The sequence below is a fragment of the Belonocnema kinseyi genome, chromosome 1 (genome assembly GCF_010883055.1).
Source record: "Belonocnema kinseyi isolate 2016_QV_RU_SX_M_011 chromosome 1, B_treatae_v1, whole genome shotgun sequence".
In the NCBI taxonomy this organism is placed as follows: Eukaryota; Metazoa; Arthropoda; class Insecta; order Hymenoptera; family Cynipidae; genus Belonocnema; species Belonocnema kinseyi.
This window is the reverse complement of record NC_046657.1, coordinates 174,096,570-174,114,597: the sequence shown is the minus strand read 5'-3', so window position 1 is coordinate 174,114,597 and position 18,028 is coordinate 174,096,570. Positions and strand designations below refer to the sequence as shown.

The 18,028-nt window shown below is 32.7% G+C and overlaps 1 protein-coding gene across 1 annotated transcript in view; it reads left to right on the top strand.

The window, feature by feature from the left end:
• Positions 1-3,636: 3,636 nt before the first annotated feature.
• The window catches only part of LOC117175862 (clustered mitochondria protein homolog), a 224,905-nt gene continuing 210,513 nt past the window's right edge, over positions 3,637-18,028 (top strand). The window contains exons 1-2 of the mRNA XM_033365667.1: positions 3,637-3,735; positions 3,826-4,226. Of these exons, the coding sequence (XP_033221558.1) occupies positions 4,136-4,226 (91 nt within the window). The 5' untranslated portion in view covers positions 3,637-3,735; positions 3,826-4,135. The remainder of the gene's footprint in view (positions 3,736-3,825; positions 4,227-18,028) is intronic.

The following is an 18,028-nucleotide window of genomic DNA, read 5'->3' as shown; positions in this document are numbered from 1 at the left end:
TTTTTGCTTCAAATGTCCATTTTCGTTTGGTTTTTTGGATTTTTAAAATCCTTTAACTTTGGTAAGTTTCATTTTATCAAAAAAAGTTGTCAGGATAAATTGTTCATATTTTTTGTACCATAAATGACTCTGGATAGAATTTTCAAATTTTTTAAACAAATTGGTCTTCAAAATTTTTTAAAAGCATCAACTTTTTGAATTTTTATCAAAAATGGCTGTTTAACGAACTCGATCTTTCTTTTTAGTCTTTCGAACAGTGTGTCAAAGCCCAATCCAATCGGAACTGTTATCAAACAGGCCCCGACGTAAAAACTTGTTCTTCTGACTCAAGGGGCCCAAAAATGTCGACATTTGATAAAATCCGAAAAAGTTATTTTTCATTAAAAACTAATACCTTCTCATTTTGGATAAGAATATCAACATTTTTAATAAGATTTGTAGAAAATCTTTCAAAGAACTTTTTTTCAAGTTGTTTAAAAACTGGTTTTTAAATACTTTTTGTGTATAAGAAACCATTTTCTTCTATCTAATAACTATTTTGGAGTAGAAAGAAGTGAAAAGAAACACAATTATAAAATCTGATTTTTTGTTTGTGATTTCGTGATAAAGGAAACAGCTATTTATAAAATAATTTATAAAAAGGGCTTATAATTTTTGCCAAAAAAAGATAATTTCCAAATAGTTTAAGCTGTACTACTGGACCTTTCTTTCAACCGGAAACGTATTTATTTTTTATATTTACCTTCCCAAGGATGAGTGTTGTGAAAATTGAAAAGGTAAACTTTACCAGAAAATGCGTTTGCATTTGAAGTTTAGCTTTGAATCTTAAAGAGAAATTGTAATTTCGTGCTTATCCAATTTGAAATTTAAATTTTTTTCAGTTCATAATAATTTTGTTATTGCATTTATATTTTGACACAATCTAAATTAAATTTTGTCATTTGGACAATCTTTTTTAAATTAACACCAAAATATTGACAAATATATTTTTTATGAATTAAAAAATTGAGAAATAACAATGGGCAAAATAAAGAAAACAAACATGCATTAAAGGGATTGCGAGGCTGCTTTGTTTATGTTCTTTCCTTACTTATTTTTTTGGTACGTAAAGTTTAACTTTTTATTCATATGACATTTTATAATTGTAAAAAAATCGCGATAGTCAAAGAATGACATTTTAAACCTTGGTGCTTTATAGGTGAATTTTAATTCATGAATTCTGAACATCCTTGATTATGTCTGATTTCATCCAAACATTATCCAATTCGTGGATTTGTTTTCATTTACTCCTTATTATGTATTCTTTATGTATGTATTCTCCTTATGTGTGCTTATCGAATGTCTTGAAGAAAATGTTCAGATTTCCGAAATGTTGCGACATTAGTAACATTAATAACACAGAAAATTGTTAATAGCATTTTAGATTAATAACACCATTAGCTCTTTTTAAGGTAAACAAGTTTTATATATTTATTTTTTTCATTGCTTATGTCGTTTGTCCAAACACTTATATCTTATATTTTTAATGTAGTTTTTTTTACGAATAAAACAAAAACTACCCTTCGTATCAAAAAGTAATTGATAAAAAACTTTTGGATCTTTTGACGGTGCACAATATTTTATTTCTCTTCTTTTCTCCGCATCTTGCACAGTTTGATCACTAAATTAAATTTATGATTTTTCATTATTTTTGGTTTTTTCAAAATTTGAATTTTCGATTATTCAAAACAATCTGAAAAGTTGTTATGATAATCTTGTAGGGCTCTCAAAAAGCAACGTTTTTCTTCTCTCGAGTTTTTTTTTCAAGTCTCGCGCTGGTTAGTTTACAATTTTCATTTTGGTATTTTTTTTTTAATTTGTTGAAAACGCTATAATTCTGGTATAATTCTTCTTATCAAAAGAAGTCGATGAGGTAAATTGTTCGGATTTCCAATTATTACGAATACCCGTACATGGAATTTTTAAATCTTGAAAAAAATTGTTTCAGAAATTTTGAAAATTCTGTAACTTTGAATTTTCACCCAAAGTAGCCAATCGACTTGATCTTTAGTTTCTGACACTTAAAGAGTATACCAACGGCCAATATAATAGATTATTTTTTCAAAAGTTATTATACTCGCAAACAAACATGCATATGGAAAGGCAGAAACACTCGTAAAAACCTGTATTTCGTGTCCAGACGTAAAATTTTACACAAATGTAATAACTTTTTTGATGAGAATGTAAAAAATATCTGTACTCTGAGTACTGCCGTGATTTGAAATGTTGTAGATTTGGAATTTCAAATTATTTAGTTTTCAAGATATATATTTGAAAGGTATAATATGAAAATTTTTTTTTAAAAGTTCATTTTTGAAGACTTGCAATGGAAAATTCTTTAATTTTAACGATCTGCAATTTAAAACTCTTTAATTTAGAATATTTGCAATCAGAAACTCTTGAATTTTAAATGATGTATAAATAAAATAAATAACAAATAAATTAATTAATTTAAATCTAACAAAATTTTAATTAAATTTAATTAAGTAACAAAATAAAATAAAAATTCATATAAATTGTCATGATTTTTAAGATTAAAAGTAAGGAATTCTCAATTATAAATCTTCCTAATTCGTGAAATTTGACATGCATATCATGAAAATTAATGAATTTTAAATTTCGAAGTATTGGGTTAAAAGTTTTAATTATTTGGGGCCCAAAAAAAATCACATTTGAGTAATTTCAACGGACATGTTCACCAAACGTTCTCTTAGTCAAATAAATTCAAACTATATGGGAAGATGCCATTTACGGGGAGCGGTGGGTAGAGGGGAAGGGACTTTTTTCGCCGGACGCGCCGTCTATATTTATGGCCGGTAACTAAGATCGCACCGCATCTACGTTTATAATATCTTTGGTTCGGACTATGAATAAAGAGAACAGAAAGTGGGAGCGATGCATGGGGTTGCTTCACGGTGTGCCCACTCCCATAGAAAAGTGGTGAATGGATTATAGTAATTGCTACATCCCCTAGGTGGCGATCGTGTGAATTCAGAATTCGAAATGAACTTGAGCAGACGATAGAAGTTCTATCGTCTGCTCACGCCTGCTCAAGTTTACTGTAGCTGCAAGAATTATATTTTTTTGCGTGATGAACTTGGATTCCCAATGGATTTTCACCGATAACAGAAACTACAAATGGAACCAAATCAAATCGATCACCGCTCAAATGCAATAAAATGTTAAAGTCTGTTGGAATCTTTCTATAATAGATCGATTGCAACTGACTTAAATATTTTATTACATTTGATCGATGATAGATTTTATTTTGTTCAATTTTGTTGTTGTTTTTAATGGTTATTATTATTTATGTATTAATTTCAGAAAGAGAAGTCAACATAACCTACAAATTAGGAAGAGAAGGCCGGGGGAGACTTGCTATAGACAATAGTTCTTGCTATGTCATCTAGGTGGCGCTGATCTCACATTTTGCCACAAACTATAAGTACACCCCCTCCCCCAATATATTAGAGTAGGCACACCGTGGGTTGCTTTCTACTACCGCGCCTCTCGTGGAGTCCCTAGAAGCGCACTGCTCCCCTGCACCGTCAAACCGATGAACGATTAGTGCAACAGAAAATAGGCTAGAGTGCCGTATCCATGGGAAAGCAGCTTGCCTGTAGTAGGACTCCGAGGCAGTTTTAAGTTAAAAATCGAACAGACCTCTTTTTTCATCTTTACACGTTAAGAAAAGAGGTACGTTTAATTTTTTGACACGGCCCCGGACTCCCACTACAGCACAAAGTCCATAATCAATTAAGTTAAAATATGCACGTGTATCTCAAGCCTAGCATCTCTCGCATGAGTGTGAGCACGGAGCACGTGTGAGAAAGAGACAGTGAAAGAACTACCTCGTGACCTCATGTGAGAAAGAAAGAGTAGAAAGGACATTTCTGCTGGGTTCTCGTGCTGCTGTTGAGTTTGCTGATTGCTGAGTACCTGTCTGGTACTTGTCCAAAAAGCGTTTTGTGGCCGGCTAGTAGTTATACAAAAAGGTTTACCTCTATATTTTGTACGAGGAAATAAATCACGATTTTTTTTAGTGCGGAAAGGTTGTCGTGCAAATACGAAATACGAATAAAGTTCTGTGAACGGCATGGCTCTGGCTTCTCAAGTTGAGACAGGTGACGAAAATGGGGCCCTGAAAATCCCACTGGTTAACGGCAAGAAAGATGACACGGAGTCCGGTGAGAAAAGAAATTTAGCTTTATTATTTTAATTTAATCAGACTCGAAGAGGTTAAATAAACTCACACAAGTATCGTTACGTAATGCAACTATTGTGTCGGTTTGAACTATCTGAGCTTTAAAGCCTCTTCTAGTGTTTATTTGATTTAAACCGAGCCGGCCACCCGGTGTTATGTAATGTGAATTGCGCGATAGCGAGGTCACGCGAGGGCAGAGTTCCCTTGCTCGGACCCACGGGGATCTGACTAGCAGAAGACAATTTAGCAGACGGATTCTTTTATGCCTTCAAACGAGGAAACTGCAGCCGCGATCAGAGACAATGCTCAGCTATATTTCTATTATATTTCTTCGCAATTTCTCGCCGTATTCTAATTACACTCAAGTCCAATATTTTTTTAATTCCTTGTGATTGAAAAAGGATGATATTGTTATGCTCTGTTCAGTTAGTTGCATTTGAGTTGCATCATTCGCATCCTCTTGATAACAGAAGAAATAGTCGCAGTATATAAACAAAGTATCAAGTAAAAATGTGCCCGCTGTGCGACTAATTCTCTTCACTCGCTTCGCGTTTGATAATGCTTTGATAACGCTAGTCTTGGTTCACACTGTAATGCAAATACAGAACCAAACTCTTACTTCTAAAGAAATCATCAAATGTGTTTTTATTTTAGATTAAAAAAATATATTTTTTTAGACTATGTCTTAAAGAACACATTTTCATTAGAATACTTTAATTCATTATTCATTTTTTATAAAACAGTAATTTTCATGTATGAAATTGTTTTATAATATATATGTAATAATTAGCATTCTACATTTGTGTTTCGTATCTCGCTTCGCTTGGCTAAAACATTCAAATTTTCGATTTTTTAAAGAAAATTTTCGATTTTTGAAAGAAAACCCGCGAGTTCTGCTAGAAAAAGATTGAATGCGATTTTGTAGGTCTTAAAAGCAACAATGGGTTTTTAGACCTTTGTTCATGCTGTATACTTTGGATGGAAATTGCAATTTTTTATTCTTGAAAAAAGCATTTTCGATCGATGAACCCAGAACTGTTGGTCTCAAATAGTTGGTTACCGATCCTGTCCTTAGTTTTAAGCCTTAAAAAAGTGTGCCAAAGCTCAAATGAATATGATCTTAGTTATCACAAATATTTTCATAAAACTTCAAAACATTTTTTATTAATTTCACGCGTTTCTGCTCACCGCAGAAACATGTAAGTGCCAAGACAAACAATTTTCATAAGAGAAAAAAACCCTCAAAATTCGAATTATTAATAAAAATAAAAAAGTGGGAGAGATGGTTATTCGTAGTACTTGAAAAGGCAAACATTTTCTGCCAGACTTTTTTTGATAAAAAAATTACCAGAATAATATAGTAATAAAGAAATAGTAAAAATAGTAAGTAAAAAAATTTATTATTATTAATTAATTAGTAAAAATTAGCATTTTAAGCTAAATAACGCAGGATATGAAAAAAAGTTAATAAAAGAAAAACGTTACGTTCTGAAAGTTCTACAAGAAAAAAAATTCCATTTTGCGGTTAAACTATACAAGATACGACAAAATATGAACGGATAAAACTTGTGCGGCCAGCAAATATCTACAAATTTGTTATTATTCCCTTTTTGATAGGTCGCGTAGTTTTTGTTTTGTTCGTAAAAAAACAGCATTAAAAATAGAAAAATTAAATTTTTAGACAAACGGCACAAGCTGCGAAAAAAATAAAGAGGAAAAATTTGTTCATCCAAAATCGATCTGCAAATTTGTTATTTATCATTTTTTGATAGAATGCGCAGTTTTTGTTTTAATGGTGAAAAATAACATTGACAATAAAAAATCAAATCTTTGGAAAAAAACGATGCAAGCTACGAAAATACATAAATGAAAAAATGGTGCATTCATAACATTGAAACTAATAAAATGTTTATCCTAAATTATATTTACAAATTTTCTTAGAGCCACTTTACGCTAGGATGCGTATTTTTGGTCTCAGTCGTAACCAATAACATTGAAAATAAACAAATTAAATTAATGGAAAAACGGCAAAAGTTGCAATAAAATGTTTGATAGCAATACAAATTTTTGTATTAGATGCGCTACTAAGTTCCCGCGGTTTGCCAATAGATAGTTCCAGCAGTAAGTGCTGGTCGATTTTGACATTCAAAACGTCATGAACCAAGCTTAGATAAATAGTAAAAAAACCGTGTTGACACATTAGTGATTTTATTTTGGCGTCATATACTTTTGATTGTGTTCAAATGTTTGATTTTGTGCCAAATAATCGTCATTTGCGGGAAGTGTTGATGAGTGAATATTCGGCGAAGCCGACGACGTAGAAGCATGACCGGGCAGTCCCCATGACTTTCTTCTCTTTGGGTTGCTGTAATAAATCCATTTTTTATCATCCGTCACGTTGGGTTGAAGAAAACCCTTCCCTTTTTTTTACCGCTGAAGCAGTTTTTCACAGGCGAAAAAACGACGATCAAATGGCACAAATCATAAGGAACTCAAGTTCCTTGTTTTTTAATCATTCCCAAAGCATGCAATCGCTTGGAAATGGCTTGGCGGGCAACTATTAATGCTGAAACAAGCTATTCTTGCGTTTGTACGGATTCTCATTAAACAATGCCTCCAATTCAGCGTCTTTGAAGGTTTTTTGCATTCCTTCACGCGGTCGGTCGTCAACATTGAAATCATCGTCTTTGAAGCGACGGAACCAGTCACGGCACGTTGTTTCACTTAGAGCAGCATGTCCGTAAACTTTTTGGTGTTCTCGGTCCTCTTCAGCCGCCGTTTTCTTCGAATGAAAGAAGAAAATCAACACTTCCCGCAAATAACGATTATTTGGCACAAAATCAAACATTTTCACACAACCAAAATATATGACGTATATGACGCCAAAATAAAATCACTAATGTGTCAACACGGTTTTTTTCACCATATGTTTAAGCTTGGTTCATGACGTTTTTAATGTCAAAATCGACCAGCACTTACTGCTGGAGCCATCAGCAAGCAGCGGGAACTTAGTTGCGCACCTGATATGTGATGTGCACTTTTAAAAAATTTTAAAACAAGATAATGAAAATACGAATGTTTCAATACCAATACATATTATGAATTGTAATAACATAAATTTATTGAAATTATAGATTTTTCATGGAAGCTGAAAATAAAAATTAGTGCAAAATAAGGAGCCAATATTAAATTAATAATGAAAAATAAAATTTGTACATTATTCTGTCATATCTTTATACATTATACGTTTGGTATGATAGTGTGGAACCTAGTTCAGATCTTGGACAAACTCTTTATTAAAAAAAATTAATAGTCTTTTATTAGTTTCCGCATATTCAAATGACGCAATTAGATTTAACGTATTTCGCATATTTGAATAAATCGCTCAAATACAAACTTATTAAACCATTTAGAAATAGATTTTTCTCACAGTAATGTGCGGTGGAATTTTAGTAACAATTTGAAGCTACTAAAACGTGTTTTTGAAAAAGGTGGCACTTGCATGGTTATGTCGTGACACACTTTTAATAATCCCATTAAAATAAAGCCAAAATTTTTCTTTGAGCATTTTTTCATCAGTTAAACCAGGTTCTGAAACTGTATAAGATTAGTAAGTCAATATGAAAATTAAAAAATTATTATTCTCCCATTTTTCCTCGGCTTGCATACTTCCTGTAAAGTTTCCCTTTCGCATACTGAATAAAATAGATGGGCTTCGTGAACAGAAGATTATTGAATATAGCAAAAATATGATCATTCCCGTAGTAAACTTTTAACAAGGAACCTGAGTGTGACCTTGAGGATGACCTTCATGGTTTTTTCAAGGTCAAATTTTAAAAAAATGGAAACGCCCCTTTTTGACACCGACAATCGAAAGAACGAAAAATTTTATATTCAAATATGCACTTAGGTCATATGTTCTGGGTGACCTTAAAGGTCACTTTAAGGTCATTTTAATTGAAACAATGTTTTTATGGCTATAAGAGCAGCATTATTGGAAAATATTCCATCGCAGACAAACTTATGCAAGTATCACGCGTTGATGAGAGTCTAAACTTTGACCTTGACGACTGTACTCAAAATATTGGTTAAAGTAATTGTTCTTGTTATCGTTGCTCTCGGAGAAGTGAAACTAATACTGGTTCGTAACCTTAAAGCCCTACCTGCGTGATAAAAATATGCCAAGCCACTTGCGAGATGGGTGCAGAAACCTGTCATCCTTGCGTCGCTGCGTGTCCTCAAGACACACGAGGGTTTTTTGGCAAGTGGTTGTGATTTGGTCGTGTGCTGTGGCCACTCATCTCACGAGTCTTATTTACAGTGGTTTTACTGTTTTTCACATGGAGCTGCAACTACTATTTCGATAAAGCGGAAACTGCTGCTCGTATCAAATTCTATTTTGCACATAAATTTAGTGCTAATTTAGGCTGCAAAAGAAAGTACCCTAACATTTTTTTCAAAAGTTTTGAAAACTTTCTCTAATTTTCAATACCAGTTGAAGAAAACATCTTCGACCAGAAGGTCTTGATTCCATCTGTTCCCGTAGCAGAATAGTTCTTCATACCTCTTGATACCTCTTGATACCTCTTGATACTTTTTTCACCTCCTGGTTAGTGATGGGTGGGCATTTTTCCTCAGGTGTTATGAGGGCATCACACAACTATTTGAAGCTATTTGTGTTCTCCGAGTCTTCGTCCAGTCTATGCCGGACTTCGTAAACTTCTCTCCAAAGTACTTCAACCTTCTCTGGTTTGGGCGGGTGTTCGACAATAACTGGAGGATCTTTGAAGAGTCGACATGGGGTCAGAGAGAAATTGTTGGTTTTTTCTGGCTCACCTCTCTCTCCGCTCTAGACTTGTCTTAGCATAATATAGTATCCGTATTCACTGAAAAATATGCTGCCAGATGATCAGGAGCTTTCACTTGTTAAGTGTGTGATAACGGATCCGGAATTCGCGCGCGAACTTTCGAACCTTGGTGGTAAAATTCCTACCAGATGTTATGTAGTAAATCACACACTGAATGCGGGATGTGTACTGCCTTGCTCAACCTATCTTTATGGCTAGTTGATGCATTCGTCTTTTGGTCTTATGATCAGCCTTTGGTTTTGTTTTACGATTCGCATCGGCCAAAGCTCTCGCTGCATTACACGTACAAGTATTGACAGTACAGAGATCGGATTCATCGAAACAATTTTCACGAAGCTCGTCCTCCATTTCACGTAGATATTTGTTTGCGTGTGTGTGTTTGTGCACAGGATGATTCGCTTATCTTGAGAAATTGAAATATCAAAAAAAATACATTTCAAACGAAAAAATGTCCGCAATAAAAACTTTTTATTTTTGAGGCGGAAAAGCGACTATCGCAGATTCAGATTCTCCATAAAATAATGCGTATGTTTTATTTGAAAAGGTTTTTTTTATTGGCGACAGCTGGCGCTGCATTGGCGAACAATGACATTGCTGACTGTTCAAGAAATGCGCGTTTCAAACAAAAAATAAAAAAGACGTTAATTTTTTCCAAGAGAGCTATTCAATTGTAAGCAATTTAATTTTCAACACCCCTTCCACCCACCTGGGAAGAGGTTCAGGTGAAGTAGAAGAATTAGAAAGCTCAATTTTATTTTTAAATTGCAAGATTTTCATTTTGACTAGAAGTATGTAAGCAGTCAGGAATTAACTAGTTTTAGTGCTACCCAGGACGTACATTACCGATCCAGTGACCGTTGAAGTCGCGATTCAGTACTCCACGCGTGATTGTTAAATATTGCGCTGGACAAGTGTCATGTTGAAACCAAATGTTCTGTCGCACGTCGTAGCTTAGACCTGCAAGGAATGTTTGAAGTTTATTTTCCAAAAAGTTGCTGTATTTATCGCGGTTTAACCCTTTAACGCCCTTTGACTTACTATTTTCCAACCGGGTCTCTAAAATCACAGTAAGATAATATCTTCTTACCTGTGGCAGGATTCGAATCTCGCGCGTCCCCACTTGTTTTCCACCAGCTGGCGTCTCCCTCCACTATTCCTACAAGGCGCTGGCCACAGAGAGGTGCGAACGTGGGAATAATAATTTCTGTGAAGTTTGAAGTTTCTCGGTTTTTGCGCGTTAAAGGGTTAAAGTACCACCAATAAAATACGAGTTGATAAGATTCTCTCCAATTGAGCGGTTAGGTGCAAGAACGGCCTACTTGCATTTTTCGTAAGGTCGAAAGTCGAGTCCAGTCTAGTCACGTGACTAAGTTCGAAAGATAAAACAGTGCAATACGGGATACACATTTACGCAATGACAGCCGAATGGAAATCCTAATTCTTAGGCATTCTTAGATTCGTAACATTCGTGAACACAATAGTTGGGTTAGGAGAAAAGTCAAATGTTGGAACATCGTGAGTTTTTTTTATAAGCAAATCATGAGACTGTTCAATAAGGTAAAATTTTCTATTGTTTTTTAAAAGTGGTAAAAAGCACAAAAGTGTTAGGACTGTCAGGATGATAGTCCTAAGATTTTTTATTTAATTCTAGGTTATGTTTACACGCACAATGCTATGTGGTTTTTAAGTATATTGAAAATTAGCAATCTGTTTAAATCTAGCACTTGGCTCTGAACTCTTGTTAAGCATTATGTACTCGAATTAATATTGTAAAAAAATAAATGAATTTGATGTTTTAGAGCTCTTTCGTATTTGACAGCTCCATTTTTAGAACAATTTTCTGTTTAATTTATTTACTTTGTTTATTAAGGAGCCATCCATATACCACGTGGACAATTTTTCACCACTTTTTGATCCCCTCACCCCTTCGTGGACAGTCGTGGAATTTGGACAGAGCCCCCTCCCCCCGCACTTTGTCCACGTGGACATATTTTATGAAAATATAGACATTATTAGTATTCAAAATGTCCGGGAGCTCGCGACAATTCCATGGACGTCCTTGTAGTACTCACTAAAATTTCATATTCTTTTGTTTTCATAGTCAACAGTTCGAAATTCGTTGACTGGCTAACAGCTGTTGGTGTATTTTGCAACAGTTTATCATGTACTTAAAGTTACGAACGTTCATTTGAACGAAATTAAAAAAAATTATTTTTCAATTTTTTCTTTGCCTAAATCAATTAGAACGTCAAAAAAAAATATTCTGTCGGAAAGAATTATCAAATAAAATTTTTTTAAGGGGTTACCTAGCCTTACACATCAACCATTATTTAGACCTGCCTAATGCAAGTTTCATTGTCGATATTTGAAAATATAAAGACGTCAAAAATTCTCTTTTTTTTAATTCAATAATTAGAGTGGTTGAGAAAGTTCGGTAAGACCCCTAAAAACCACCCTTAACATATCTGCACCTAAAATGTTAAAAATGACAATTTTGATTGTCGATATTTGAAGATATAAAAACTTCAAAAATTCTCTTTTTGTATCTCACTAATTATAGAGGGAGTGAGAAAGTTCGGCAAGCTCCCTCAAAACCACCCTTAATATATCCGCGCCTAAAATGTTTAAAATAACAATCTTGATTGTCGATATTTGAAAATATAAAAACGTCAAAAATTCTCGTTTTTTGTCTCGCCAATTATAGAGGGAGTGAGAAAGTTGGGCAAGGTCCCTAAAACCTACCCTTAATATATCCGCGCCTCAAATGTAAAAATGACAATTTTGATTGTCGATATTTGAACATATAAAAACGTGAAAAATTATCTTTTTTTAACTCACTAATTATAGAGTGAGTGAGAAAGTTCGGCCAGACTCCTAAAAACCACCCTTAATATATACGCACCTAAAATGTTAAAAATAACAATTTTGATTGTCGATATTTGAAAATAAAGAAACGTCAAAAATTCTTTTTTTTATCATCATAATTATAGAGGGAGTGAGAAAGTTCGGCAAGACCAAGGAATTTTCTACTGATAACAGAAATTTAATATGAGATTTTAAAGGATTTGAAATATTTCAGGGTATTTTAAAGTTTCAAGATATTTTCAAGAGCTTTAAAAAATTTCAAAAGATTTTTAAGGGTTTTAAATATTTGAGGATGTTTTAAAAGATGTCAAGGAATTTTCAACTTATTTTTGTAATTTTAAGGAATTTCAAAGAATTTTAACAACTTTAACAGGGTTATTTAAAAAAATTCCAAAGTACTTTCGAGATCTTTAGAAGATGTCAAGGTCTTTCAACAGATTTTAAATGTTTCGAAATATTTGAGAGTATTTTGAAAGGTTCCAAGGAATTTCTAATTGATTACAGTAGTTTGATATGAGATTTTAAAGGATTTGATATATCTCAGGATATTTTAATAGATTCCAAGGCATTGTCAATTGAGTGCAATAATTTAGTATAAGATTTTAAAGGATTTGAAATATTTTAGGGTATTTTTAAAATTCTAAGGAATTTTCAAGAGCTTTGAAAAATTTCAAGAGATTTTAAAGAATTAAAAATTTTTCAGTTTTTTTTCCTTTTTAGTCACATATAAATCCACATTCGGAGAAACGAATAAATTGACTTGAATTAAGTCTAATATTTACTTAATATCAATTGCTCGACATAAAATCTTTTTTTTGTTCATTTATCTATGTTTAAATGTGGTTCGTTCATCCCAATCTGCAGTTTTCTTATAAAAGTCTATCGGCCAGTAATTTTTGACAGTTTTATTTTTCTTATTCCATTTTCGGACTAAATGGTCTAACATTTCTTAATATGTGAATAAATAAAAAAGGCTCAAAATATTTGAGTATTTGGATATTTTACTATTTTTCAACGTATCGTACTAAAATCTGTCATTCGCTCTCGGTATATTGCGAATGAGCGTGCGAGGAGAAGGCACGAAGAAGCAAGCGCTCGGAGTTCGCAGAATTGGCCGGACTTGTAGAAGGAGAATAAGAGAAGCGAGGACTAACCATGCACAGTGGTGGAGCAAATGAAAATAACCTTTCTTTAAATCGGGCATCAAATCTCAACTCTTCTTATCAGGAATAGTATAATTTTATATTATTTTTTGCATTTATAATTATTATTAGTCAAATGAGGGATGACTTCTTGCTTTCTTTCAATATCTTATAAAAAACAGGGGGTTCTCATAGAGTCTAAAGACAAGAGACTTACGGTAATTTTTTTATATATTAGCTGGAGCTATTTCATGACATCAAATTTTAGGTCCGGAAGTAAGGGGATTTTTCAATATGTTAGGGGCGGAAAACGGGGTGTTCCGGGTGAGATAGAGGAATAAAACTTTTTTTAGTGTCTTTGGACATCAGATGGAACCACTCTGAAGTATACAATTTTAGGTCTGGAAGTTAGGGGATTTTTTTTTCGATTTTTCAATATTTTAGGTGTCGAAAACGGGGTGTTCCGGATGAGATATGGGAATAAAACTTTTTTTTAGCAACTTTGAACATCAGATGGAACCATTCTGAGGCATAACATTTTAGGTCTGGATGTTAGGGCGTTTTTAAATTTTTTTTTGATTTTTCAATATTTTAGGGCTTGCAAACGAGGGTGTTCCGTATGAGATAGGGTAATGAAAATTTTTTTTTAGTATTTTTGGTCATCAGATGGAATAGTTTTGGAGCATAAAACTCTAGGTCTGGATGTTAGGGGATTTTTCCCGATTCTTCATTATGTTAGGGGATGAAAACAAGGGTGTTCTGGATGAGATAGGGTGCTGAAACTTTTACGGGTATCTCCGGTCATCAAACAGATCTATTTAGAACTTTTGAATTTTAGGTCTCCGGCAAAAAATTTTTTTTGTAAATTCGTTTTTTTAAAACGTTGCAAACTTTAGCGAGCACTTTAAATGAGCCTGAAATGATACAAGAGAAAAGAAAGAAAAAAGTTTTTTTGGAAAATTAGTTTAAAAAATAAATGTTTAAACATTTTTTTATTTAACTGAAACATCATATTTATGGAGCCCCAAGTAAGGCTTAACGTAAGATGAAGGATGAAAATTGTTTACTTCATTTTTACTAGAATTGTCTAAATAAAAATTGTTTAAACAAATTTTTTCATTTTTCATTATCATATTCCCAGAGCCTTAAATGAGCCGTAAATTATTATATAAGGTGACTTTTCCGTGAAATCATTTTTAGTACGTTTTACAGCAATGTTCGGCTAGCTTAACGTGAAGCTAAGGCAAGCACTATTGCCGAACTATCTCACTCCCTCTATGATTAGCGAGAAAAAAAGAGAATTTTCGACGATTTATATATTAACGGAGGTTTTTAGGGGCCTTGTCGAACTTTCTCACTAACTCTATAATTAGTGAGGTAAAAAAAGATAATTTTTCACGTTTTTATATTTTCAAATATCGACAATCAAACTTGTCATTTACAACATTTTAGGTGTGGATATATTAAGGGTTTTTTTAAGGGGTCTTGCCGAACTTTCTCACTCCCTCTATAATTATGATGATAAAAAAAGATAATTTTTGACGTTTTTATATCTTCAAATATCGACAATCAAAATGGTCATTTTTAACATTTTAGGTGTGGTTATATTAAGGGTGGTTTTTAGGGGTCTTGCCGAACGTTCTCACTCCCTCTATAATTAGTGAGATCAAAAAAGAGAATTTTTTACGTTTTTATATTTTCAAATATCTACAATCAAAATTGTCATTTTGAACATTTTAGGTGCGGATATATTAAGGGAGGTTTTTAGGGGCCTTGCCGAACTTTCTCACTCACTCTATAATTATTGAGGTTAAAAAAGATAATTTTTCACGTTTTTATATTTTCAAATATAGACAATCAAACTTGTCATTCACAACATTTTAGGTGTGGATATATTAAGGGTGTTTTTAGGGGCCTTGCCGAACTTTCTCACTCCCTCTATAATTATGATGATAAAAAAAGAGAATTTTTGACGTTTTTATACCTTCAAATATCGACAATCAAAATGGTCATTTTTAACATTTTAGGTGTGGTTATATTAAGGGTGGTTTTTAGGGGTCTTGTCGAACGTTCTCACTCCCTCTATAATTAGTGAGATCAAAAAAGAGAATTTTTCACGTTTTTATATTTTCAAATATCTACAATCAAAATTGTCATTTTTAACATTTTAGGTGCGGATATATTAAGGGAGGTTTTTAGGGGCCTTGCCGAACTTTCTCACTCACTCTATAATTATTGAGGTTAAAAAAGATAATTTTTCACGTTTTTATATTTTCAAATATCGACAATCAAAATTGTCATTTTTAACATTTTAGGTTTGGATATATTAAGGGTGGTTTGTAGGGGTCTTGCCGAACTTTCTCACTCCCTCTATAATTATGATGATAAAAAAAGAGAATTTTTGAGGTTTTCATATCTTCAAACATCGACAATCAAATTGGTCATTTTTAACATTTTATGTGTGGTTATATTAAGGGTGGCTTTTAGGGGTCTTGCCGAACTTTCTCATTCCCTCTATAATTATGATGATAAAAAAAGAGAATTTTTCACGTTTTTATATTTTCAAATATCGAAAGTCAAAATTGTCATTTTGAACATTTTAGGTGCGGATATATTAAGGGAGGTTTTTAGGGGCCTTGTCGAATTTTCTCACTAACTCTATAATTAGTGAGGTAAAAAAAGATAATTTTTCACGGTTTTATATTTTCAAATATCGACAATCAAACTTGTCATTTTTAACATTTTAGGTGTGGTTATATTAAGGGTGGTTTTTAGGGGCCTTGTAGAACTTTCTCACTAACTCTATAATTAGTGAGGTAAAAAAAGATAATTTTTCACGTTTCTTTATTTTCAAATATCGACAATCAAAATGGTAATTTTTAACATTTTAGGTGTGGTTATATTAAGGGTGGTTTTTAGGGGTCTTGTCGAACGTTCTCACTCCCTCTATAATTAGTCAGATCAAAAAAGAGAGTTTTTGACGTTTTTATATTTTCAAATATCGACAATCAAACTTATCATTTTCAACATTTTAGGTGTGGATATATTAAGGGTGTTTTTAGGGGTCTTGCCGAACTTTGTCTCTTCCCTATAATTATGATGATAAAAAAAAAGAGAATTTTTCACGTTTTTGTATTTTCAAATATCGACAATCAAACTTGTCATTTACAACATTTTAGGTGTGGATATATTAAGGGTGTTTTTAGGGGTCTTGCCGAACTTTCTCGCTCCCTCTATAATTATGATGATAAAAAAAGAGAATTTTTGACGTTTTTATATCTTCAAATATCAACAATCAAAATGGTCATTTTTAACATTTTAGGTGTGGTTATATTAAGGGTCGTTTTTAGGGGTCTTGTCGAACGTTCACACTCCCTCCATAATTAGTGAGATCAAAAAAGAGAATTTTTGACGTTTTTATATTTTCAAATATCGACAATCAAACTTGTCATTTTCAACATTTTAGGTGCGGATATATTAAGGGTGGTTTTTAGGGGTCTTGCCGAACTTTCTCACTCCCTCTATAATTAGTCAGGTAAAAAAAGATAATTTTTCACGTTTTTATATTTTCAAATATCGACAATCAAAATGGTCATTTTTAACATTTTAGGTGTGGTTATCTTAAGGGTGGTTTTTAGGGGTCTTGCCGAACTTTCTCACTCCCTCTATAATTATGATGATAAAAACAGAGATTTTTTGACGTTTCTTTATTTTCAAATATCGACAATCAAAATTGTTATTTTTAACATTTTAGGTGTGGTTATATTAAGGGTGGTTTTTAGGGGTCTTGCCGAACTTTCTCACTCCCTCTATAATTAGTAAGATAAAAAAAGAGAATTTTTGACGTTTTTATATTTTCAAATATCGACAATCAAACTTGTCATTTTTAACATTTTAGGTGTGGATATATTAAGGGTGGTTTTTAGGGGTCTTGCCGAACTTTCTCACTCCCTCTATAATTAGCGAGATAAAAAAGAGAATTTTTGACGTTTTTATATTTTCAAATATCCACAATCAAAATTGTTATTTTTAACATTTTAGGTGTGGTTATATTAAGGGTGGTTTTTAGGGGTCTTGCCGAACTTTCTCACTCCCTCTATAATTAGTGAGATAAAAAAAGAGAATTGTTGACGTTTTTATATTTTCAAATATCGACAATCAAACTTGTCATTTTTAACATTTTAGGTGTGGATATATTAAGGGTGGTTTTTAGGGGTCTTGCCGAACTTTCTCACTCCCTCTATAATTATGATGATAAAAAAAAGAATTTTTGACGTTTCTTTATTTTCAAATATCGACAATCAAAATTGTTATTTTTAACATTTTAGGTGTGGTTATATTAAGGGTGGTTTTTAGGGATCTTGCTGAACGTTCTCACTCCCTCTATAATTAGTGAGATAAAAAAAGAGAATTTTTGACGTTTCTATATTTTCAAATATCGACAATCAAACTTGTCATTTTTAACATTTTAGGTGTGGATATATTAAGGGTGGTTTTTAGGGGTCTTGCCGAACTTTCTCACTCCCTCTATAATTAGTGAGGTAAAAAAAGAAAATTTTTGACGTTTTAATATTTTCAAATATCGACAATCAAAATTGTGTTTGGCATGTTTGGATAATGGGTGATTTGTAAGGGTATTCAACCCTTCAAAAAATAAAAATTTCGAAAACTTCTCATTTTTTGTCATCCTAAATGATTCAGGCAAAAAAAATTCGGGAAAAAAATCTTTAACTTCGTTCATATGAACGTTCGTAACTTCAAGTACATAAATTTATCGCTAAATCATCAAAAGTTCGAGTGAAAAAACGTCATTTTAGTACTCTTCAAACCCACGGGGAATGAATGTTTGGATGCTAAAAACTAACGAGAAGTTTGAATGGCTGCTTCTGAGTGGTGCCAAAGTTTACTGG